The sequence below is a fragment of the Cornus florida genome, unplaced genomic scaffold (assembly GCF_030987335.1).
Source record: "Cornus florida cultivar Cherokee Brave unplaced genomic scaffold, ASM3098733v1 CherokeeBrave_3.0.0_Hap2_Chr10, whole genome shotgun sequence".
Classification (NCBI taxonomy): domain Eukaryota; kingdom Viridiplantae; phylum Streptophyta; class Magnoliopsida; order Cornales; family Cornaceae; genus Cornus; species Cornus florida.
The window spans coordinates 12,982,766-13,007,610 of NW_026775580.1; the positions used below are offsets into that span (position 1 = coordinate 12,982,766).

Sequence of the window (24,845 nt, forward strand, 5' to 3'; positions counted from 1 at the left end):
AATAACTTCTGAAATGTGTAATTGCCGCATACATTTAATACCAAAAATTTTGAATAATACATTGGTACCTAATGAAGCCAACTCAGTTAAAAAAAAAAAAAAAAATTATACAAGATTTTACATTCACTACAATGCTTATTGAAGATTATAGAAGAAAACCCTACAATTATCCAAGATTTCAGATAAACTAGAATGCCTAATCAATGTCAATTTCAAATAAAAAATATCATAATTTAGACTAACAGATGGAAAATGAAAGAATTAAAAATTCATAAATTTATGTGTGACATTAGTTAATTAACACTGTGTCAATACTTAATTTAGATGGTGAAGGTGATTAGTGTGCCTATTTATTAAACTTCACAATGTTTTTTCTCTCTCAAATATCAAATAATAACATCTGGAATGTGTAATTGTCGCATACATTAATACCAAATTTTTTGGATAACACATTGGTACCTAATGAAGCCAACTCAATTCAAACAATCAATTATGTAAGATTTTACATTCACTATAATACTTATTGAAGATTATAGAAGAAAACGCTACAATTATCCAAGATTTTAGATACCCTACAATGCATAACCAATGCCAATTTCAACTAAAAAAGATCATAATTTAAACTAACAGATGACAAATGAATGAATTAAAAATTCATAAATTTATGTGTGACATTAGTTAATGAGCACTGTGTCAATACCTAGTTTTGATGGTGAAGTTCACTACAATGCACAATATTAATAACAGGTATTAAGACTTACCAACCATGAAGCATTAATTAGGTCAATTGTAGATACCAGCTTAGGTCAATTTTTAATTCTTTCATTTGTTAGTGTGCCTATTTTGGTATTAAATGTATGCGGCAATTACACATTTTAGAGGTTATTATTTGATATTTAAATAAGAAAAAATATTGTGAAGTTTAATAAATAGGCACACTGATCACCTTCACCATCCAAATTAGGTATTGACACAATGCTGAATAACTAATGTCACACATAAATTTATGAATTTTTAATTCTTTCATTTGTCATCTGTTAGTCTAAATTATGATATTTTTTAGTGGAAATTGACATTGGTTAGGCATTCTAGTGTTTCTAAAATTTTGGATAATTGTAGGGTTTTCTTCTATAATCTTCAATAAGCATTATAGTGAATGTAAAATCTTGCATAATTGATTGTTTGAACTGAGTTGGCCTCATTAGGAACCAATGTCTTACCCAAAAATTTTTGTATTAAATGTATGTGGTAATTACACATTCTAGAGGTTATTATTTGATATTTATGAGAGAAAAAACATTATGAAGTTTAATAAATAGGCACACTGATCACTTTCACCATTAAAACTAAGTATGACACAGTGCTTGTTAACTAATGTCACTAATATGTTGACTCTTGTTATTTCTTTTTTTTTTTAATATAAAGTTTCCTTAACGGAGAAAGCGATTTTAATTGCTAAAATGGAATACCTGGCCATTGTAAGGCCTCAACAATGTAAGTCCGGATAAAGTGATTTTAATTGTTAAAATGGAATACGTGGCCAAAGTACGTCCTCGACAATGTAAACTGAGGAAAAACAGACTGCAGAGAATTTACGCCCTGGGCCCATACAACTACTTCCATTTCGGCTAAAAACAGAATCGGAAAACTAAAACGGCACCAAAAAGGACCAAATTGATTTTGGTTCCAAAGAAGTGCTAGGCGCGTACGCTTGTACTCGCACAATTTTCCTTTCCTTTCCGGGCAGGTCGATTCAAAACTCGCGCAATTCATTCCAGTAGAGAGGATTGTGTGTGTTTTTCTTCTACTAGAGGGCGTCAAATTTTAAGGCCCATAGGGGATGGAGACCAAAAATATAATAATAATAAATAAATAAGTTAGGGTAAGTTTTTCAGACGACACAATCTGCTTCGACACTCCGCCGGACGCAGCCTCCGCTATCGCCTCAGGCTCAGGTGACAGCGTGACAAGGTATGTTCATCCTCTCTCCCTCTTCTCTCTCCTTTTGCATGAATCGATCCTTTTTTTTTTTTTTTTTTCCCCCTCCCTAAGTCCACTCCAGTCTCACAACAGCAGCAACCATACCCCTTTTCCTCATAATTTTTTGCATTTTCACATTCAATCCTACGAAAATAAAGGATCCCTTCTAGTGGGTTGAGGACGTGAGGTAATAATTAACTTTTTCGATCTCTAAATTATGCTCATACTTAAAAGTGCCAAATTAAGGGGTTTTTTTTTTTACTTTTATTTTATTTTTATATGAAGAAGATACATACCACCATTATTGATGTTATTTGAAGTTGGCTCAGCTAGAATTTCAGTTAATAATACTGTCAAAGGCTCAAAGCACTTGCCATCAGAATGTACAGACACAGGGAAATCAAGAGCAGGCTTTAACAAAACAAAAGTTAGTGGTTTTTTCTATTAATTTGCACAGGTTTTCTGTAGCAATGATCAATCAATCACTGCTACTAAATTTGATTCCTCATCCTGAAATCAAGAAAGGGGTAATTGGGTCCCAAAAAAAACACACAAAAAGCTCCAGTGGAAACTCCTGCCAGGAGATCATTCGACCAAACTGCTTGATTTTAGATTTTTTTTATTATATTATATTTATCGTATGATCGGCAATGCTTAGTTATTATTGTTTCCGTTTGATTCTCCATCCGTTTTATGTTAATTGTGATCTATTTCACATGCTAGCAGGACACTCTTCTTAGGGTCTCGTGAGGTTATTTGCCTTGAACTTGAATCAAATCATTGCATATTGAGGACACTCTTCTTAGGATCTCATGAGGTTATCTGCCTTGAACATTTACTTTGATATTAAGTTTAATTTTGATTTTTGTGACTAAGTTATGTTGAATATTCATTTTAATTTTTTTATGTAAACTGGATCATGCCCTTTTTAAAGCACCAAGACCGGGTTTCTTTTTAAAGCACCAAGACTGGGTTTTCTTCTGTGTGTTTTCAACATTAATATATTTTATGTACTTATCATCCCATATTAATGAAAATTCCGCATTCTTATAAACTTTTTTTGCCTATGAAAATTTCGTACTCTTTAATTGATGGATTTATTGTTATTAGTTACTTATCTTATGCACACTGTATAGGCGCACAATTATTTATTGGTGGTGATAGATTTGTAGTTATTAGTTAGTTGTCTTATGCAAACTGAACATGTGCACAATTATTTATTGGTGCTGATAAAAATTTAATGTTCTTAGTTAGTTGTCTTAAGCACACTGCACAGGCGCACAATTATTTATTGGTGGTGATAGATTTATAGTTATTAGTTAATTGTCTTATGCACAATGCACATGCACACAATTATTTGTTGGTGGTGATAAATTTATAGTTATTAGTTAGTTGTCTTATGCACAATGCACACACGCACAATTATATTAGCTATAGAATTTGAAAACATCGTGTTAAAATTCCGCACTCTTATAATTTTTTTTGCGCATGTGAAACTTAAGGGCCTCACATTTGAAAGTTCGCCTAGGGCCTCTCAAAATATTTGAAATCTTAGGGCTGGCCCTGTACTAGAGCTGTCTTCAATTTACAGTTCCGATGGATTCATTATCATGTGTAAAGGGGGATGAGAAGTTGGGGCCAGAATACAACAGCAACAACGTGAAGAAGGCCAAGTTGCATTCGACTCTCGCCGCTCTCCTCGACGATCCTTTGCTCGCTGATGTGCCAACGAAACCCACCTTGTCTGATGTCGAAATCCTCATCAGCTTGGAACTCGGCAGCGCAATGCGCATCTCTGTCCTCAAATTGGATCGCACTTCCTTCGGTACGTTCTAAATCATTATTATACTCTCATCTAGTCATTTTCACAAACATTTACCCTACATATATTAACAATCTTTTGGGTTTTCAATGGTAAAGATGTGGTCGTGATGAATTCTGCCACTTTAAAGGATTTGAAATTGGCCATCAGGAAAAAGGTTAACGATATGGAGCAGTCCAAGATGGGTCATCGTCAAATTTCTTGGTATAACTCCCCCTTCTTTTTAATCATGAACATATGGAGTCACTTTGCAATCTTTTTGAATTGATTTTGATAACTCTCTCTGGATAATGTTTTACTGCAATTTGGTTGACTGGGCCCTCACTTTCTCATTAAAAGGTAGATTGTGCTTTAAATGACCATGGTAAAGAATGAGTTCTAAAGCTGTATATATGCATATATAAAAATATTGATAGGTAAAGGTGTTTGAACCCTGTCATCTGCTCTTTAGTAGCATCTAAATCAACACCAGGCAAGGCATCATTTCACGGTTTATAGTTTTTTCCTCCCCTTTTAGTTGGAACAATTTAAATTAAACTTATTCCATTCAATTCAATAAGTTGGAGTAACTCTGGAATATTTAATGAAAGATTTCATTCATTCAATGATTTGGTCCTTAGGATTATCAATTTATCAGGTACTTATCAAAAAAAAAAAAATATCAGGTACTGCTTAAAAGTTTAATGACGTCTATACTTTCCCTAATATTAGGTAATCATGATTTTTGATGATTTATTTATTTATTTTTAAATTTTATTGCATTTCTTCACCACAACTATCATTCGAAATTTTATTTTTCTTTCTTTTGTTCTTTCTTTCTTTTTTATTTTATTATTTTATTTTTTTTATGACATTTATCCTCGGTCAAATGATTCCAAATAAAAGTTAGTACTTGGTGTAGTCACATTCCGCAAATTATGTCCAATGTTACATGGAAGTAAGTTATGTTGAGTAGACCGTATGGTTGTGTCTCCAAGAGTCAAATACATCAAATATTCGAATAGATTGATACAAGGACACTGCTAAATGTGTCAGACACATGTTCCATAATCATGCCTGAATGTCATGATTCCTACACGGGTATTTCATGTATTCTTGAAGAGTCCATGTAGCATATTAGACTTGTGTCTGGTCTATCACTTCTAACACACTCAAGTAATAGGGACCTCTCGCAACATCCTGAATTAATGAGGAACAAAAATGGATAGTGGCTTTTGCTAAATGATTTAAAATATTGAATTCATTAATATGGTTTATGTATATCTCTATATATTTTCCCCTAAACACATATATCTCTATCTTTTACCTATGATGTGAAACTAAAGTATTTAGGCATGTAACTCTTGAAATATGTGCATCTTTTACACTCAAATATTGCTTCAGTGTAATCAAAGCCAACTTAATGACCAATTAAATTTAACAAACTCTTATCTCAACTATGTTGTGTGGAAATCTAAGACAGATTGAATGTATTTTGTTTTATATTCTGCTTTGTATTGTTAGCCAATAACATTTTCACCTTCTTTTTTATTTTAAACTATTGTTTGCAGGAAGCATGTTTGGGCGAATTTTTGCCTTTCATACCATAATGAGAAGTTACTTGATGACAACTCTTCGCTTCAGGATCATGGCATACGTAATAATTCTCAGGTATGATTTCCTGCCATTACATATCATTTGATTAGAGTAAGGAAAGAGTAAAGAGAAATCGTGAAATTCTCCTTCATAACTAGGAGAGAAAAGATTGGAGGGACTAGGATGGAAAATATTTACTTTTTGGTCCAAAAAAATTAACACCTCAAAAATGTTTTGATTTGATTGATTTGAAGAGAAGTACAATATTCAGTACAAATTGCTAGTAGATGAAAAAAATCGTATGTAAGTGCCATTATTTCTCTTCCCATCCTCTCTACACTCGTTGTCTCTAACCAAAAAAGTGGAAAATGTTTAACTTTTTCTTCTATTCTTCTATATATATATATATATTCGTAAGCAGGTATTGTATTGACGTCAAAAAATATGGCAATCAGTACAGAGAAGATCAGAGGGGGCATACCCCCATACTACAGACTCCAAGAGATCAGACAAGTACCACTTCCAGTACATAACAAAAGTAAGAACAACATTTATGAAATTACAGCAAATAATAAAGTATCTAGTAACCTAAGGCCAGCAGCATCCAAACATTGGAACCGTGTTTTCCTTTCTCTTCTTCGATCTTCCTTACTCCTTGTTTTCCTTTCTCTTCTTCTCTTAATTATCAAACAAAAGGTGCTTTAATATTCTAACTATAAGTTATCTCTATTTGCTAAAAAAGCTGTTACTGATGTTGCTTCCCGTTAATCAGTGGTGATAGGAGGGATATATTGGGTATTGAGGGTTGTAGGACCAAAACACAAGGCCGTGATATAGACCTAGAGGGGCTGTGAATAGGTCTTTGATGAGCTAGTTCATGGATTTTAACTAATTTTTGAATCTTAACTAAATGAACAACTTTTCAAAAACTAAACTAACTTTCTACTAAGAAATCCAATCAATCTATCATGCAATCAAGTAGATAGAGCACAATCAGTTAATAGGCACAGAGATTCTTACATGGAAACCCTTGAAAGACCACGGGACCTAGTCCAGATAGATCAAATCCACCATACGAGAAACAAATATTAAAATTAGGTTAACAATTTTTCAAACTTTGGCAACCTCTAGTTACCTCTTGACTATAAACCAATCACCAATTCTTCACTCGAGTTCAGAGCCTTCAGTCCACTCCATCAATAGATATGATACTCGCAAGATGTGCTTCTTCACTACTTTGATCTCCAAGATAGTTGTATAATCTGAGTGATCTGTATGACTATTGCTTGCTTGGTGTTGAATTGGTTGTAGTCTTAGAAACAACAGATGATCAACACCCTATATGCATGCCCATCGGTCTATGTGGGACGCGTTCCCCAGTTGAACGCTTTTCTTTCTTAATTGAATTTGCTTATAAAAAAAAATCCCTCTATTTGCCCTAGTGTGCTCTAAGAGATCAATCTGTAGCATGCATGCATAGGCTTTCTGAACGTTTTGGGGCTTTATATAGAGTTTAGAGTAATGAGAATCTCAAGACATATAGAAAAAAATAATAATAAAACAAAAACAAAAACAAAGAGTAATGAAAATCTTAGGGTTTTAAGAAATTCAATTCAAAAAGGAAATTGCAATCTGCATAGCTTAATGTCGATCGATCGACACCAGTTCAGTTCTACCCTCAATTGATCCTACCATTGAATGGAGTGCCCTGTCCTATATTTAAAGAAGTTTCCAAGAACATTTATATGTGTTGAAATATATATATATATAGTTCAACAATGCATCATCAAAAAGGTTTTTAATGCTCCAGCTGATTCTAACAAACGCTAAAATTTTTATCTAAACATAAAAATAAAGTTACAGACTCTAGTTGTTGACACAAAATTTGCCAACCCAATTCGTATCTTGTAATAAAACTTTAGAAACTGAACATAACATTTTTTTTTTTGATAAGTAATAATAAATTAAAAAAGGCGTTCAACAGGGGAACGCGTCCCAAAGACGTAAAAGAAACCGGGATCTAAGGCCCCAAGGAATCGAAAAAAGAAATTAAATCAACAGAAGAGGAACAATAACTTCTGTTCACATAACTGTAGAGAGAACGAATAATAAAAAGTTTCAGTGTCGCTGTAGACGACTCCTTTCCTTCAAACATTCTACTATTTCTTTCCCTCCAAATGCACCACCAAATACAATGTGGTACAGATCTCCAATAGTCACGAACACTCCTACTCACATGACAACCTCTCCAAGCATGAATCAGCTCCTTAGTAGAACGTGGCATTACCCAATACATGCCAAATAGCCCAAGAATAAGATTCTAGCAGTCGTGCGCTACAGAGCAATGCATTAGGAGATGATTGACTGACTCCCCATCCTGCTTACATATGCAACACCAATTAACAAAATAATTTCCCCTTTCCTCAAATTATCAATCGTCAGAATCTTACCCCAAATGGCGATCCATACAAAAAAAGCTACCCTAGTAGGAGCCATAGAGCGCCATATAGTCTTCCATGGAAAATCATAGGGTGCAAAATTAGACAAACATAAGAACAAAGACCTTACTTCAAAATGACCGTGAGAAGAGGGAATCCAAATCAAGTTGTCATAACCTCTACCTACTCCTTCCTGCCGATACAAATGATCCAAGAAAATGCTCACATCTTCCAACTCCCAATCCTGAAAAAAACGTCGAAAAAGAACATTCCACGTAATTCCACTATTATCAAGCTGATAACAGTTAGCTACGATGGCATGTTTATCAACTGCAATACAATATAATCTGGGAAAAGTACCAACATAAAGGCTGATTCCCACACCAAAGATCTTCCCAAAAACGAACGCAACTACCATCACGAACTCTGAATCTAACATGAGAAGAAAAGGCATCCCATCCTTTCCGAATGGATTTCCAAGCCCTAACTCCTCCCGCAATAGAAACCGGACGTGTAGTCCATCCGCCAACATCATCCCTATACCTGCAGGAAACTAATCTACGCCAAGGGCGATGTCTTTCCTTCCCATATCTCCACAACCATTTACCCAGAAGAGCTTGATTAAATGGAATCAATCGTCTAATACCGAGACCCTCCAATTTTATAGGCTTGCAAACTTGCTCCCATCTAACAAGGTGATACTTGAACTTTTGTCCTCTTCCTCCCCAAAGGAAATTCCTTTGAATTTGTTCAATTCTATCAGCAACGGAGCTTGGAATTTGGAACATAGAAAGAAAATAAATGGAAAGGCTTGATAAAGTTCTCTTGATAAGAGTAACTTTACCCCCTTTTGACAAATATTGCTTCTTCCAACCTTCCAACCTCTTTGCATACCTATCAATCACAGAATCCTAACTCCCCACTAATCTGGGAGAAACCCCTAGGGGCAATCCCAAATAAGGGATAGGAAAGGAACTCACCCTACACCCAAGAATTGTAGCTAGAGAAGAGATGTCCTGAACATTCCTGATCGGAACAAGCACACTCTTGGGCCACGTTAACCTTTAGCCCGGAAACTGCCTGAAAGCAAGCCAGAATGCATCTCAAATATATAAGTTGAAACACATCTACATCATAAAAAACCAGAGTGTCATCTGCAAATAACAAATGAGAAATCTCCACCTGATTTGCAATATCTCTTCCCACCTGAAATCCCTTGATGAGACCAAGATTCTCTGCTCGATGCATAAGTCTGCTTATGCCCTCCATAACAATAAGAAAAAGAAAAGATGACAATGGATCACCTTGTCTTATGCCCCGAGAGCACCCAAAGAAACCGGATGGAGAACCATTCACAAGAATTGAGAACTTAACAGACGAAAGACATGTCTTAATCCATGTCCTCCATCTACTTCCAAACCCCATTCTTTGAAGCAAATAGAGAAGGAAATTCCAATTTACATGATCATAAGCTTTCTCAATATCAAGTTTACACGGAACTCCAGGAACACCATTACGCAACCTTGAATCCACACATTCACCAGCGATAAGAACTGAATCAAGAATTTGCCTTCCTCCAACAAAGGCATTCTGGGAATCTGAAATAATTCCATCCATAACTTCTCGCATTCTTTGAGCAAACACCTTAGCTATGATTTTGTAAATACAACCCACTAAGCTAATAGGGCGAAAATCCTTAATATCTGAAGCGTTTCCCTTCTTAGGGATGAGGGCAATAAATGATGCATTAAGCGATTTCTCAAAAACACCTATAGAATGAAACTCCTGAAAATTACTCATCACTTCATTTCTCACAACCGCCCAACTTTCCATCAAAAAATGCATAGTAAACCCATCAGGCCCTGGGGCTTTATCCCCATTGCAACTGGATAAGGCCTTTAGAACTTCTTCTTCAGTAAAAGGAAGCTCTAACCCATCTCTCTCCATCTCAGAAATAGCCTCAAAAGGAAGACCATCAAGCTTGGGTCGCCAACCTAAAGGTTCTGTATAAAGTTTCTGATAAAAAGAAACGATCCCACTACGCACCTCTTCCTCCCTCCACAACTCCACGCCTTCTACTCGTATACGTCCTATGTGATTACTCCTTCTATGGGCATTAGCAAGTCTGTGGAAAAATTTTGTATTACGGTCTCCCTCTTTTAGCCAAAGAGCCCGGGATTTTTGTTGCCACCAAATCTTCTCCATACAAGCAATTTCAGTAAGAACTGCCTGACAGGAAGCTCTCCTAGTACAAAGAGACTCCACATTCCCACCCGCCTCTAACCGATCAATCTCAGAAAAATCAGCAAAGACTCTATTCTTCCTCCATTCAAGGTTCCCAAAAACATCCTTATTCTACTGCTTAAGAGCGAGTTTGAGAGCTCTTAATTTCTGTGTTAATATGAAGCTGGGCGTACCTGTAACGATCGCTCCCTCCCACCATGAACGAACTGCCCCTTGGAAGTCCTCCACTCTCAGTCACATATTCTCAAAACGGAATGGGGTTTTCCGACAACACAAACTCCCACAATCCAAAACTAAAGGAACGTGATTAGAGGTAACCCTTTCTAATACCGCCTGAACAACATCTGGGAATTTTTCTTCCCACTCCCCAGAGATCAAAAATCTATCCAATCTTGAGAGAGTAATTGGGTCTTTACCATTAGACCAAGTATAGGTTGCACCTTCCATTGGTAGATCAATGAGAAGGTGCTCATCAATAAAGTCAGAAAACTGATCCATGTCTATGGACCTTCTTCCCCTAGACCTCTCTGACAGGAATCTGACTGAATTGAAATCCCCACCCAAACACCAAGGTAAAGAGCATAGACCTTGAACGTGGCTTAGTTCCTCCCATAAAATAGGTCTCTCATTATCAATGACCGGTCCATAGACCCCAGAACAGACCTATCTGAAATTATCCTTTACCATCTGAAACTCACAGGAAACAGAAAATCTCCCCTTCCACACATTCATTCTGGACGACCACCTACTGTCCCACATAACTAAAATACCACCCGAAGAGCCTATAGCATCCAAAGCCTCCCATTCCACAAACCTTCCTTCTAACAACCCCGTTAGTAATGGATGTCATCTTGGTTTCTTGCAAACAAACAACCTGGGCCCCCTTAAAGCTACCTTCACCACCCTCCTTCTATTTGGGTCATTGAGACCACGAACATTCCATGTAATGATTCTTAGCTTCATTAAAAACCAGTTGAGATGAACTCCCCTCCCCCTTTCTTCAAACTCTTGCTCCTAGTCCTACCCCTTTCCATCACCACGTCTTTCTTCTTATCGTAGTTGACGTCAGAGATGAGATTCTTAATCTCGTGAATCCCTTTCCAAGAAGATATGGGCTTCGTGTTTATAACTTCATTAGTGACTGCTATCTCAGTTCCGGTCACAATTGCTTGAAGAAGAGATAAAGTCTGAGCGTTCTTACCTTCTGAAGATACTCCTAACAACTCACTAGTAGCTCTAATGTTATCGACCACCCAATCCCTCCCCAAATCAGTAACCTCATCACCAGGTCTCACCACTGCCAGGGATTCCACCACTGATATGTTAGAGTCATCCTTCAGCCAGGGTTGAAGCTCATTAGAACAGACCTTTTGGGTAGACCCCAAGTCATCAGCCAACTCCTCTTTAATTTTTCTGTCATACTCATAAACAGAATCTGAATTTGTAACAAAATCACCCAACCCAACAAAACTGCCAACGTCATTCTCCTCATTCGTTGCAGAAGGCATACATTTGAGACCTTGCAACGCAACATTTAATCGTAGCTCTTTGAAAAGAGCTACAACCTCATCATTGGACAACTTAAACTGCAAATCTCTTCCCACACAAACCGTTACTCCTTCAGAGAGATCATTGACTTCACTGCCAACGGTGACCAATTGGCCAGGAGAAACAGACTTACAACATTCCTTGCCATTTAACTCAGAGTTCAAAAGCGACAGCCCATCCATCTTCTTTGTAACAGCTACATCACCCCTCATCACCTCACAGGAAGGGGTAGAAGAAGAGGGTGGTGGATCATAAGAGGGACTCTGAAGATCTAAAGACATACCTGTACTGTTAGAAGAAACCCACTTATGCTTTTCTTTTCTTGACCACCGATCTCCATGAGAGCCCTGAGACAGAGATCTAGTGCTTCCCCTCGGCTGTGGATTAACAGAAGTGTCAGCACAACAGTGAGAATGACTAAACCCCTTTTTAGCAGGTCTTACACCAGTCTTGGCAACAGAAAGTTCCATCCACCTCTTCTTCGCCGGCGAGTTCCAGACAGTTCCGGAAAAGCCATTGAAGCGTGGGCTCTGTGAAGTACTTATGACATGAGAGTGAGGTGGGCTAGGCTTTGATTTAAGAAAAGAAATGGGCCCCCGTGTAACCTTGGTCATTGGGTTACTCAAATGGTGCCCATTACGCTTGGGCTTTGTCAAGATAAGAGAAGTGGACTTCTCATTAGGACTGATATTGATAACTGATTGCTGGGTCCCCAATTAATTGCCCTTTTAAACTTCTGCTGTGGGTGAGCCCATTAGACAAAGAAAGCCCACGACGTGCATCGGGCCCAAACTTAAGCCCATTAGTGGCTAATGCATGAGTGGCTCCATTAATGCCACGATCGTTGCCACGTGTTTGATGATTTTTGAAACGGGCGAACCGAGACGGTGGGCGCTGATCAAGGGCGTGAATGATACGACTCCTGGACCTACCCTTTATATGCGCTTTAGGCGTGTGGGCATGCAATCGGCTATTTCCTTTAAGGCCTTGACCTGTAAATTCCGGCGACCTCCTTTGATGATCGTTTCAACACGCGGCATGTGAGAACTCTCCCTGGCGCCATAGTTAGACTTCGGGAGGATACGAGGTGTAACTTCCTCGATCAAAATAACCTTAAAGGCCACTCTTTGATCCTCAACAAAAACATGCTCCGACATCGTTTTTCCGGCAGAAACGTAGAGAAGGATTCTCTCTCCGCTCACCGCCACATCCGCCTCAACACCTCTAAATCCGCCACATAAATTTCCAATTTCTTCAAATAACTTATGACACCATAGGTGGAGGGGCAAGCCAAATAACATTACCCTCCGTATGCTACGATCTTTCACTGCAGAACATCTAACTGCAAAATACCAGATGTCGATGGATAGCAATGCATCACCCTATCTTTTCCTTCCTTCATCCAGAACCCTTAAAGCCTCATGCTCCGACGGAAACTTGAACAAAAAAAGATCGTCGGGAAGGGAAGAAACTTTCACTCCGCTTGAAACCTTCCAAACTTTTGTCGCCCACGCCTCAATCCCTTCAATACACCCCACATCTCTATCAAAGCGACCAACCAAGCATGATCGCAAGACAGATTCACGTTCCTTGATGCTTTGATGATCAACCCTAAAGACCGAATCACCGCCAACGGAACAACTTTTGATATCACCATTGAAGTTGAGACGAGGTAAGGTCGCAACACTGAGATAGGAGCGATGCATAACAGAAATCCTTGCCAAAGAGCCAAGATCCAACAACAAAGAACATAAATGAAAACGGCAAATGCTGGAGTGAAAGACTCCGACATCAAAAAAAGAAGAGAGAGAATAGAGAAGAGTCAAACATGGTCAAACATTAAACTTACTCTTCCATCCGCTTATAAAAAACAATGAAATAAAAAAACATGACATTGAAATTATAAATTAAAATAAAAGACTCATTAACTTTTAAGTCTTCTACATTTTTCACACTTGTATCATGTTTGCTTAGACATTTTTTATTTTATCCTTTTTCTTTTGTGTCTAAGTAGCTTCGGCCACATGTATTTTTTCCGCTTGACTGTTTTTCATGCATTTTATTTATATATTTATTTATTTTATCTTAAATACCCATGAACATCTAATTCAACGAGTTACTCTTCGCATATATCTCAGTTCGTATTTCAAACTTAAGTACATTTATGTGCAAGTTAGTTTGTGAGTGATACAAGTGTGTAACATTGAAAGCACCACTAACTGAAAATGGGTAAACAAACTCCTACTTAGATTTTATTAACCAAATATAAGTGTTTAACATTCAATCAAGAAATTACATGTACATGTCCCCCATAAATTCAGTTAGACTCTGGATGTTCTTTTGATTATCATATCAAAACTCAAGGCATGGTCAAACTGATTATAAATAAATACATAAACTCCTATAGTTATACCACGTATAGCATATGGTATTAAGATTAAATAATTTTACCATTCAACTTCCCTAAGACTGCGTAGTTTTCTTTTGGATTATCCCAATAGATTTTGGTTTTGATTCCCCAAGGAATCCAATGGAATCCTCACAAACTTTGTTAAGTCTTCCTTGCTTACCAACACAACATTTATCTTCACTAAAGTATATGACGAATTATCTTTTTGTGTGTTTGTGGATTTTTTGGTAACTGGACATTCTTCTTCTCATTTTTCTTATTTTGCTTATTGAAATGCTTTCTACTGCTTCTTTGCTTAGCGGGTTGGTTCTTTATATCCATCGAATTTATCCAGTAACATATTTCCTCAAGAACTCTTCTATGTTGATAACACAAAAACTTAGTGTCACTAATTCTATCACAGTATGAGCAGCAGTAGAGAGTAGGTGATTGATATGTCGAATCCTACTGTGAATGGGACTTTTGAAAAACATTGTTTAAAATGTTTTTAAAGGACCTAAAATGGTTTGGACTCTTTCATTGTTCATAAATATAAGTTTAGGTCAGATTAAACATAAGACTTTGAAAAATCTTTTAGGGTTTAGCATACTTGCACATTTTTGATAGATTTGCGAGGAAATCAAGAATGGGATACTCAATCTAGGAATCATATATAGTTTATGTTTGGGTGATTGAATACACAAGAAGGAAGCCGAGAATTCAACTTTACTATAATCAACTGATGATTCAACAGAGTATAGAGATGCTGATTTTTTTTTTGATAAGTATAGAGATGCTGAATGAGATAGAAAAGCAGGTTTGAGTGTACTGAATGCTGTAGACAAATCAATTGATGACCTCTGCATCTTGAAGGGTACTGAAGATTTGGTATTAGTTGTGTCAAGAGATCAATTAGGAGTTTTCTCTCTTCTCTCTCTTCTTTTTTTGATGTCGGAGTCTTTCACTCCGGCGTCCATCATTAATTTCTATGTTCTTTGCAGTTGTATCCTGGTTTTTAGGCTAGGATTTCTGTTATGCATCGCTCTTATCTCAGTGTTGCGACTTTACCTCGTCTCAATTTCAATGGTGATATTAAATGTTGCTCTGTTGGTGGTGATTCGGTCTTTAGGGTGGATCATCAAAGCATCAAGGAACGTGAATCTGTATTGCGATCATGCTTGGTTGGTCAATTTGATAGAGATGTGGGGATTATTGAAGGGATTGAGGCATGGGCGACAAAAGCTTGGTAGGTTTCAAGCGGTGTGAAAGATTCGTCCCTTTCCGACGATCTTTTTCTGTTCAAGTTTCCGTCGGAGCATGAGGCTTTAAGGGTTCTGGATGAAGGAAAAGATGGGGTGATGCATTGCTATCCATAGATATCTGGTATTTCGCAGTTGGTTGCTCTGTAGTGAGAGATCGTAGCATACGGAGGGTAATGTTATTTGGCTTGCCCCTTCACTTGTGGTGTCACAAGTTGTTTGAAGAAATCGGAAATCTATGTGGTGGATTTAGAGGCGTTGAGGCGGATGTGGCGGTGAGTGGAGAGAGAATCCTTCTCTATGTCTCCGCCGAAAAAATGATGCCGGAGTATGTTTTTGTTGAGGATCAAAGAGTGGCCTTTAAGGTCATTTTGGTTGAGGAAGTTTCACCTCGTATCCTTCCGAAGTCTCACTATGGCGCTGGGGAGAGTTTTCATATACTGCATGTTGAAACGAACATCAAAGGAAATCGCCGGAATTTACAGTTCCGGCAGGGCCTTAAAGGTAGTAGGAGATTGCAAGCACACGCGCTTGCAGAGAGTAGAAAGGGTAGGTACAGGAGTCGTATCAATCCTGTCCTTGTTCAGCGGCCACAATCTCGATTCGCCAGCTTCACAAAGATTCACACACGTGGCACTGATCGTGGCATTAATGGAGTCACTAATGCATCAGACGCTAATGGGCTTAATTTTGGGCCTGATGTACACTCTGGGCTCTCTTTGTCTAATGGGCTCACCCATAGCACTCATAAATTTAAAACGGCCGTTAATTGGGGACCCAGCAATCAGTTATCAATATCTGTACTCAACGAGAAGCCCAATTCTATAAAGCCCAAACATAATGGACAACACTTGAGCAATCCAATGACCAAGACAACGCGGGAGCCAATTTCTATTCTTAAATCAAAGCCCAGCCCACCTCAGTCTCATTCTTCGCAGAGTCCACGTTTCAATGGCTCCTCCGGAATTGTTTGGACTTCGCCGGCGAAGAAGAGGTGGATAAAACTTTCTGCTGCCGAGTCTGGTGCAAGACCTGCTGAAAAAGAGTTTCGGCATTCTCAGTGTTGCGCCAACATCTCTGTCAATCCACAGCTGAAGGGAAGCACTAGATCTCTGTCTCAAGGTCCTCATGGAGTTCGATGGTCAAGAAAAGAAAAGCAGAAGTGGGTTTCTTCTAATTGTCCAGGTACATTCTCAGATTTTCATAATCCCTCTTCTGACCCACCCTTTTCTTCTACCCCTTCCTGCGAGATGATGAGGGATGACGCAGTTGTTACGGTGAAGATGGATGGGCTGCCTTTTTCGAATTCTGAGTTAAATGGTAAGGAATCTGTTTCTCCTGGCCAATTGGTTATTGTAGGCAGTGAAGTCAATGATCCATTTGAAGGAGTGACGGTTTGTGTGGGATAAGATCTGCAGTTTAAATTGTCCAGTGATGAGGCTGTAACTTTGTTCAAAGAGTTACGATTAAATGTTGCATTGCAAGGTCTCAAATGTATGCCTTCTGCAACGGACGAGGAGAATGCGGTTGGCAGTATTGTTGGGTTGGGTGATGATGTTACAGACTCAGATTATGCTTACGAGTATGACAGAATAATTGAAGAGGAGTTGGTTGATGAATTGGGGCCTACTCAACAGGTCTGTTCTAACGAGATTCAACCCTGGTTGAAGGATGATTTTAACATATCAGTGGTGGAACCCCTGGCAGTGGTGAGACCTGATGATGAGGTTACTGATTTGGGGAAGAATTGGGTGTTTGATAACATTGGTTACTAGTGAGCTATTGGGAGTATCTTCAGAAGGTAATAATGCTCAGACTTTGTCTCTTGTTCAAGCAATTGTGACTGTAATCGAGATAGCAGTCATTAATGAAGTCATAAATATGAAGCCCATATCGTCTTGGAAAGGGATTCACGAGATTAAGAATCTCATCTTTGACGTTAACTACGATAAGAAGAAAGGCGTGGTGATGGAAAGGGGTAGGACTGGAAGCAAGAGTTTGAAGAAGGGGGGAGGGGAGTTAATCTTAACTGGTTTTTAATAAAGCTACGAATCATTATATGGAATGTTCGTGGTCTCAATGACCTGAATAAGAGAAGCGTGGTGAAGGTAGCTTTAAGGAAATGGGGGGCTCAGGTTGTTTGTTTGCAAGAAACTAAGATGGCATCCATTACTGACGGGGTGGTTAGAAGTTTGTGGGGAGGAAGGTTTGTGGAATGGGAGGCTTTGGATGCTATAGGTTCTTCGGGTGGTATCTTAGTTATGTGGTACAGTAGGTGGTTGTCCAGAATGAATGTGTGGAAGGGGAAATTTTCTGTTTCCTGTGAGTTTCAGTTGGAAGAGGATAATTTCAGGTGGCTCTTTTTTGGGGTTTATAGACCGGTTGTTGATACTGACAGGCCCATTTTATGGGAGGAATTAAGCCACGTTCAAGGTCTATGCTCTTTACCTTGGTGTTTAGGTAGGGATTTCAATTTAGTCAGGTTCCCGTCAGAGAGGTCTACTGGGGGAAGAAGGTCACTAGACATGGATCAGTTTTCTGACTTCATTGATGAGCACCTTCTTATTGATTTACCAATGGAAGGTGCAACCTATACTTGGTCTAATGGTAGAGACCCAGTTACTTTTTCAAGATTGGATAGATTTTTTATCTCTGGGGTGTGGGAAGAAAAATTCCCGGATGTTGTTCAGGCAGTATTAGAAAGGTTTACCTCTGATCATGTTCCTTTAGTGTTGGATTGTGGGGATTTGTGTTCTCGGAAAACCCCATTCCGTTTTGAGAATATGTGGTTGAGAGCGGAGGACTTCCAAGGGACAGTTCGTTCATGGTGGGAGGGAGCGATTGTTTCAGGTGCACCCAGCTTCATATTAACACAGAAACTAAGAGCTCTCAAACTCACTCTTAAGCAGTGGAATAAGGATGTTTTGGGAATCTTGAATGGAGGAAAAATAGAATCTTTGCTGATATTTTTGAGATTGATTGGCTAGAGGAGGCGGGTGGGAATATGGAGTCTCTTTGTTCTAGGAGAGCTTCCTGTCAGACAGCTCTAGCTGAGATTGTTTGTATGGAGGAGATTTCGTGGCGACAAAAGTCCCGGGCTCTTTGGCTGAAAAAGGGAGACCGTAATACAAATTTTTTCCACAAACTTGCTAACGCCCACAGAAGGAGTAATCACATAGGATGTATACGGGTGGAAGGTGTGGATTGTGGAGGGAGGAAGAGGTGCGTAGCGGGATCGTTTCTTTTTATCAGAAACTTTATACAGAACCTTTAGGTTGGCGACCCAAGCTTGATGGTCTTCCTTTTGAGGCTATTTCTGAGATGGAGAGAGATGAACTAGAGCTTCCTTTTATTAAAGAAGAAGTCCTAAAGGCATTATCCAGTTGCAATGGGGATAAAGCCCCGGGGCCTGATGGGTTTACTATGCGTTTCTTGTTGGAAAGTTGGGTGGTTGTGAAAAATGAAGTGATGAGCACCTTTCAGGAGTTTCATTCTACAGGATCGTTTATTGCCCTCATCCCTAAGAAGGGAAATGCTTTAGATATTAAGGATTTTCGTCCTATTAGCTTAGTGGTTGTATTTACAAACTCATAGCTAAGGTGCTTGCTCAAAGAATGCGAGGAGTTATCGATGGGATTATTTCAGATTCCCAGAATGCCTTTGTTGGAGGTAGGCAAATTCTTGATTCAGTTCTTATCGCCGGTGAATGTGTGGATTCAAGGTTGCATAATGGTGTTCCTGGACTTCTGTGTAAACTTGATATTAAGAAAGCTTATGATCATGTTAATTGGAATTTCCTTCTCTACTTGCTTCAAAGAATGGGGTTTAGAAGTAGATGGAGGACATGGATTCAGACATGTTTGTCGTCTGTTAAGTTCTCAATTCTTGTGAATGGTTCTCCAGCCGGCTTTTTTGGGTGCTCTCGAGGTATAAGACAAGGTGATCCTTTGTCCTCTTTTCTTTTCCTTATTGTTATGGAGGGTTTAAGCAGACTTATGCGCCGGGCAGAGTATCTTGGTCTCATCAAAGGATTTCGGGTGGGAAGAGATATTGCAAATCAGGTGGAGATTTCTCATTTGTTATTTGCAGATGACACTCTGGTTTTTTGTGATGCAGAAGTGTCTCAACTTAGATATTTGAGATGTATTCTGGTTGCTTTCAGGCAGTTTCCGGGCTTAAGGTTAACGTGGCCAAGAGTGTGCTTGTTTCGGTTGGGAATGTACAGGACATCTCTTCTCTTGCTACAGTTCTTGGGTGTAGGGTGAGTTCCTTTCCTATTCCTTATTTGGGTTTGCCCCTAGGGGTTTCTCCCAAATTAGTGGGGAGTTGGGATTCTGTGATTGATAGGTATGGAAAGAGGTTGGCAGGTTGGAAGAAGCAATATTTGTCAAAGTGGGGTAAAGTTACTCTTATCAAGAGCACTTTATCTAGCCTTCCCACTTATTTTCTTTCTATGTTCCAAATCCCATGTTCCGTTGCTGATAGAATTGAACAAATTCAACGGAATTTCCTTTGGGGAGGAAGGGGAGAAGAGTTCAAGTATCACCTTGTTCGATGGGAGCAAGTCTGCAAGCCTATAAAACTGGGGGGTCTCGGTATTAGACGATTGATTCCTTTTAATCAAGCCCTTTTGGGTAAATGGTTGTGGAGATACGGGAAGGAAATACATCGCCCTTGGCGTAGATTAGTTTCCTGCAGGTATGGGGATGATGTTGGAGGATAGACTACACGTCCGGTTTCTATTGTGGGAGGAGTTGGGGCTTGGAAATCCATTCAGAAAGGATGGAATGCCTTTTCTCCTCATGTTAGATTTAGAGTTCGTGATGGTAGTCGCGTTCGTTTTTGGGAAGATCTTTGGTGTGGACATCACCCTTTATGTCGTATTTTCCCAAGTTTATTCATTATTGCAGTTGATAGACATGCCATCGTAGCTAACTGTTATCAGATTGATAATAGTGGAATGTTCTTTTTCGGCGTTCTTTTCAGGATTGGGAGTTAGATGATGTGAGCATTTTTTTGGATTAATTGTATCGGCAGGAAGGAATTGGCAGAGGTTATGACAATTTGATTTGGATTCCCTCTTCTCACGGTCGTTTTGAAGTAAGGTCTTTGTTCTTATGTTTGTCTAATTTTGCACCCTCTGATTTTCCATGGAAGACTATTTGGCGTTTTATGGCTCTTACTAGGGTGGCTTTTTTTGTATGGATCGCCGTTTGAAGTAAGATTCTGACGATCGATAATTTGAGGAAAAGGGGAAATTATTTTGTTAATTGGTGTTGCATATGTAAGCAGAATGGGGAGTCAGTTGATCATCTCTTAATGCATTGTTCTGTAGTGCACGACTGTTGGAATCTTATTCTTGGGCTTTTTGGCATGTATTGGGTAATGCCACGTTCTACTAAGGAGCTGATTCATGTTTGAAGAGGTTGTCGTGTGAGTAGAAGTGTTCGTGATTATTGGAGATCTGCACCACATTGTATTTGGTGGTGCATTTGGAGGGAGAGAAATAGTAGAATGTTTGAAGGAAAGGAGTCGTTTACAGCGACACTGAAACTTTTATTATTCGTTCTCTCTTCAATTTTGTGAACAGAAGTTCCTATTCCTCTTCTGTTGATTTAATTTCTTTTTTGGATTCTTTGGGGCCTTAGTTCCCGGTTTCTTTTATGTCTATGGGACGCGTTCCCCTATTGAACGCCTTTTTTTAATTTATTATTACTTGTCAAAAAAAAAAAAAAGAGATCAATTAGGAGTTGGAGGGTATGGAGTTGTGACCTGGTTATAAATCTCTTTCTCTATAGTGGATTGTTCCTAGCCTTGTGAGGTCCCATGGTTTTTATACTCTCTCTTGAGGGTTTTCCATGAAAATTGGGTGTATTTCATACTCTCTCTTCACTTTACTTTGTTTATTTATTGTGCATATTAAATTTGTGAATTGGAATTGGATTGCAAACTATTATTTTCACAAGTATAATGGTAATTGATTAATTGGTAAATTGAGCAGAATTTAAAAGGGCTGAAAAATTATCTATAAGAATTCACAAGACATATTCATTCACTATATTTGATTGTTACCATATTGTTTCAATTGAATCCCAGCAATTTTTACATGGAAATCCCAAATTTATAAATCATGGGACCTTGTCTAGGCAGATCAAATCCACCGTACGAGAATGAGATATTACAACTAGGTTAACAATTTTCTAAACTTTAGAAACTCCTAGTTACATTGACACAGACCGATTGTCAAACTCAAATCCACCGTACGAGAACGAGATATTACAACTAGGCTAACAATTTTCTAAACTTTAGAAACTCCTAGTTACATTGACACAGGCCGATTGTCAAACTCACCAATCGAGTTTCCAACACCCTCCGTTAAGTGAAGAGCACAAGATTTGTTTGTCCACCAGTACTTTGATCTCCAATGTAATCATCTAATCTGAGCAATCTGTGTGATTATTGCTTGTTTGGGTGTTGCATTCATTGTAGTCTCAAAAACAACAGATGAAAAACACCTTTTATGCATATCCACTGGTCTAGATGAATGATGAATATAAAAGATAACAGAATTCTAGCAGAGATTTGCTAGAGATCACTCCTAAATCACTCTATATTCCCAAGTATGCTCTGTGTGATCAATTTGTAACAAGCATAAGTTTCTGAACTATGTAGGCTTTTATACAAAGCTTAGAGTCATGAAAACCTTGGGGTTTAGATTCAATTCAAAAAGGAAACTGCAAACCACGAAGCTCGATTGATTGATCCAAGTGTCAATTGATTGACACAAGGCTAGTAGCCCTATTTTTAACCCTTGATCGATGGAACTACGCTATCCTACTAGAGTTAGGATTTTAATGTTATAAATTTCCGAACATATTTATATGCATTATCAAACAAAGATTTTAATGCGTCAAAACATGAAATTTATGAAACTCAAATTGATGAATGTATAAATCCTAATATGTGAGTGCATGTGTAAGTGTTAAATTTTTCCTTTTGCCCCTGGGTATGAAGTTTGCCTTTTTTCCCCTTTAGTGTAAATTTAAATTTCAGCTCTACCCTTGGACGAGTGGTAACCAACTAACTTTAACTAACACCTAGAATTTATCTAAAAATAAAAACAAAATTACAGACTCGAAGTTTTTGATATCTCCTACCAAGTCCTATTGACCCAACAGATAAAGAAACTTCCATATGGCCTATTTAGACAAAAATGGCCCCTTAACTCAAATTCATGTTCTCACACATTGTACCGCAACCATTAGACCTGGGCCACCTGGCAATGAACCCTAAGATATCATTTTTTTTCTAAAACGCGTAACATGATTTAATTAGAGGATGGTTTTGAATGCAGCACATTACATGAAGTGACTCAAAGTGCCTTTGAGTCACTTCAGGTAATGTGCCTTTAAGTCACTTCAGGGTGTGGATAAGCTTGTTTGGGGCCTTTCTAAGGATGGGTCGTTTAATGTGGTCTGCCTACCAATTAACCTTGCAGCTTGGGTGGACGAATCATAGCAGAGCATTTGATAATGCGGCCAGTAGTCATCATAATATCAACCATACATTATGGTCCAACTTATGGCACATCAGAGCAAAATCCAAAATTCTTCATTTTCTTTGGAGATGCAGTCTGGGAAGCTCCCTGTTCTTACACAGATAAATCAAAGGGGCATTAGAGGATTATCTTTGTTGCCAATGCGGTTTGAATCCTGACACAATCGATCGCGTTCTTTTTAGAATGTTCCCTCGCTCGGAAGGTTTGGAAATTCAGTCCACTTTGGTTGGAGATGGACGGATCCAACTCCCATTCCTGGATTTGTTGGTTCCATTCCCTTTTCTCTCATTGGGATGGGTGCAATCAGAAGGAGGATGCTTAAAGCCTGCTTGCATACATTTGTTGGTGCTTGTGGAAAAATCATAATCAAGAATATATATTTTATGGAAAAGGGTCCTCTGAGAAGGAATTACTCTCGACTGCATTGTTTCATTGGGATGAATTTATGCAAGTTTGCACCGGCCAACATTTTCTGATAGCCTCCCTCTGTCTTCCCCTAGTAACATTTGGTCAGCCCCAGAGGAGGGACAGATTAAAATTAATTTGGATGCTGCTTTCAATGGAGATACTCATGAAGCAGGGGGTGTTCTAGTGGTGCACCACCAGAAAGGACATATCATTAAAGTTAGACTGTTTTCTTCTCCTATGTTGATTTTGCTCTTGTAGCTGAGGCGTTGGCTAGACAAGCCATCTCTTGAGACATTTTACAATGAAAAACTTGTCTAGCTAGCAGATGGGCAACTTGGTTGCCCTCCCTCCTCACCCACTACAAGTGAAAATGAGGCTGCTGAGCTATCTGACAATATTCTTTCTGTGGCTGCCAAAGATTGTATTTCTGTTTGATGCTTTTAATGAAATTGAGTTGATTGCTTTGATCAAAATAAAATAATAATAAAAAAATATTATTACAAGGTAGGAATCCTTTGAAGCAAGGCAACCGTGTCAGATGATGTTAAAAAGTTGAAAACAATAAGGGTCATGCATAACATTTATTGAGCTAAATCAACATTAGTGATTTTAAGGATAAGAATCTGGAACCTACGGTTGTACTTATCTGTTTTAGTTAATTGTTTGGCAACGAGAAAGAGTCCCCATTATATTCCTTTTTCGGTTTTCCAAGTAAATCTGTGGCCCTTGTTTACTTTCCTGTGGTTTGTTTTGTTTTAGTTGCTTTATGATTGACTATGCTGAATGATTAATTTATTTGGAAATCTGACTATGCAATCTATTAAAAATTTAAGGCATCTATAAAAAGAGAGATTTATTTACCCTCTCTCTCTCTCTTCCCCTTCTAGGTTTTTGACAATGTTTACAAATGCATTTGGTTCTTCTTTGTGTGGATTCACAAAGTCTATGAAATTACATTCTTTCGTCATATGCAAGGTATCCAGTTTTGCATAATTATTGTTATACTAAAATGGTGATATTATGCAGGTGCATTTTATCCCGTTTGTCATGTCAAGGGCTTCTCAGAGGCATTCTAGAAGGAAAAAGCACCGTTTCTTTCATGGTCTAAGCAAAAGTGCATGAACACACAGTACTTGGTTCACCTCATAGTACTGGCTGGATCTTGCTCATTGATTTTATCTCCACATATGTAGCCAAAATTTCTTTTGACTAGTTTTTTATTTGTGTGGTACATAAAGTAGAATTGTATGATTAGTCGTTAAACATTACTTCATTATAGATTTTTTTACCTGTTCAGTAGAAATGGAAATTTTGTTTCTCATGGTGTTTGAAGGCTACATCTTGTCTCCAAGGATGGATTTCTTAGATGCTCATGACATTACAGAAGTCATTTTAAGATATTTCTTAAATGAAATTGGTTTAAGGAAGGTGGCCTTGGTTTAAGGAAGTTGGTGGATATCCAGTCTGCTTCTAAGGTTGTTCTAGCTTGGGACTTTTTGACAAGCAAGGATAGGTTATGGGTTTCATGGTTTAAAAATAAATATACTCCTTATTACTCTTTTTGGACTGCTATTACTAAGATTACTCACTCTGTCATTTGGAAATCTGTTGTGGAGACACGAGA

The 24,845-nt window shown here is 38.3% G+C and overlaps 1 protein-coding gene across 6 annotated transcripts; it reads left to right on the forward strand.

The window, feature by feature from the left end:
• The first annotated feature begins 1,611 nt into the window (after positions 1-1,611).
• Positions 1,612-24,558, forward strand: LOC132279715 (U11/U12 small nuclear ribonucleoprotein 25 kDa protein). Of its 6 annotated transcripts, none has more exons than XR_009471385.1 (6): positions 1,612-1,971; positions 2,707-3,805; positions 3,901-4,006; positions 5,353-5,452; positions 5,799-5,915; positions 24,248-24,558. XR_009471385.1 is itself a non-coding variant. In XM_059781749.1 (6 exons), the coding sequence occupies exons 3-6, from the start codon at positions 3,577-3,579 to the stop codon at positions 24,341-24,343; spliced, it is 531 nt and encodes a 176-aa protein (XP_059637732.1). In that variant the 5' UTR covers positions 1,617-1,971; positions 2,704-2,797; positions 3,483-3,576; the 3' UTR covers positions 24,344-24,558. The 6 variants fall into 6 exon arrangements, 5 of the variants coding, with proteins under 5 accessions (XP_059637729.1, XP_059637727.1, XP_059637732.1 ...); XM_059781749.1 differs by lacking the exon at positions 5,799-5,915 and having other exon boundaries at positions 1,617-1,971; positions 2,704-2,797; positions 3,483-3,805; XM_059781745.1 differs by lacking the exon at positions 5,799-5,915 and having other exon boundaries at positions 1,617-1,971; positions 2,707-2,797; positions 3,483-3,805.
• The last annotated feature ends 287 nt before the right edge of the window (positions 24,559-24,845 follow it).

Coding starts and splice junctions, on each gene's coding strand:
- LOC132279715 (XM_059781746.1), top strand. CDS start 3,577: ATGGATTCATTATCATGTGTAAAGGGGGATGAGAAGTTGGGGCCAGAA. Junction 4,007..5,352: donor GGTCATCGTCAAATTTCTTG/GTATAACTCCCC, acceptor TATTGTTTGCAG/GAAGCATGTTTGGGCGAATT. Junction 5,453..24,247: donor GCATACGTAATAATTCTCAG/GTATGATTTCCT, acceptor GATATTATGCAG/GTGCATTTTATCCCGTTTGT.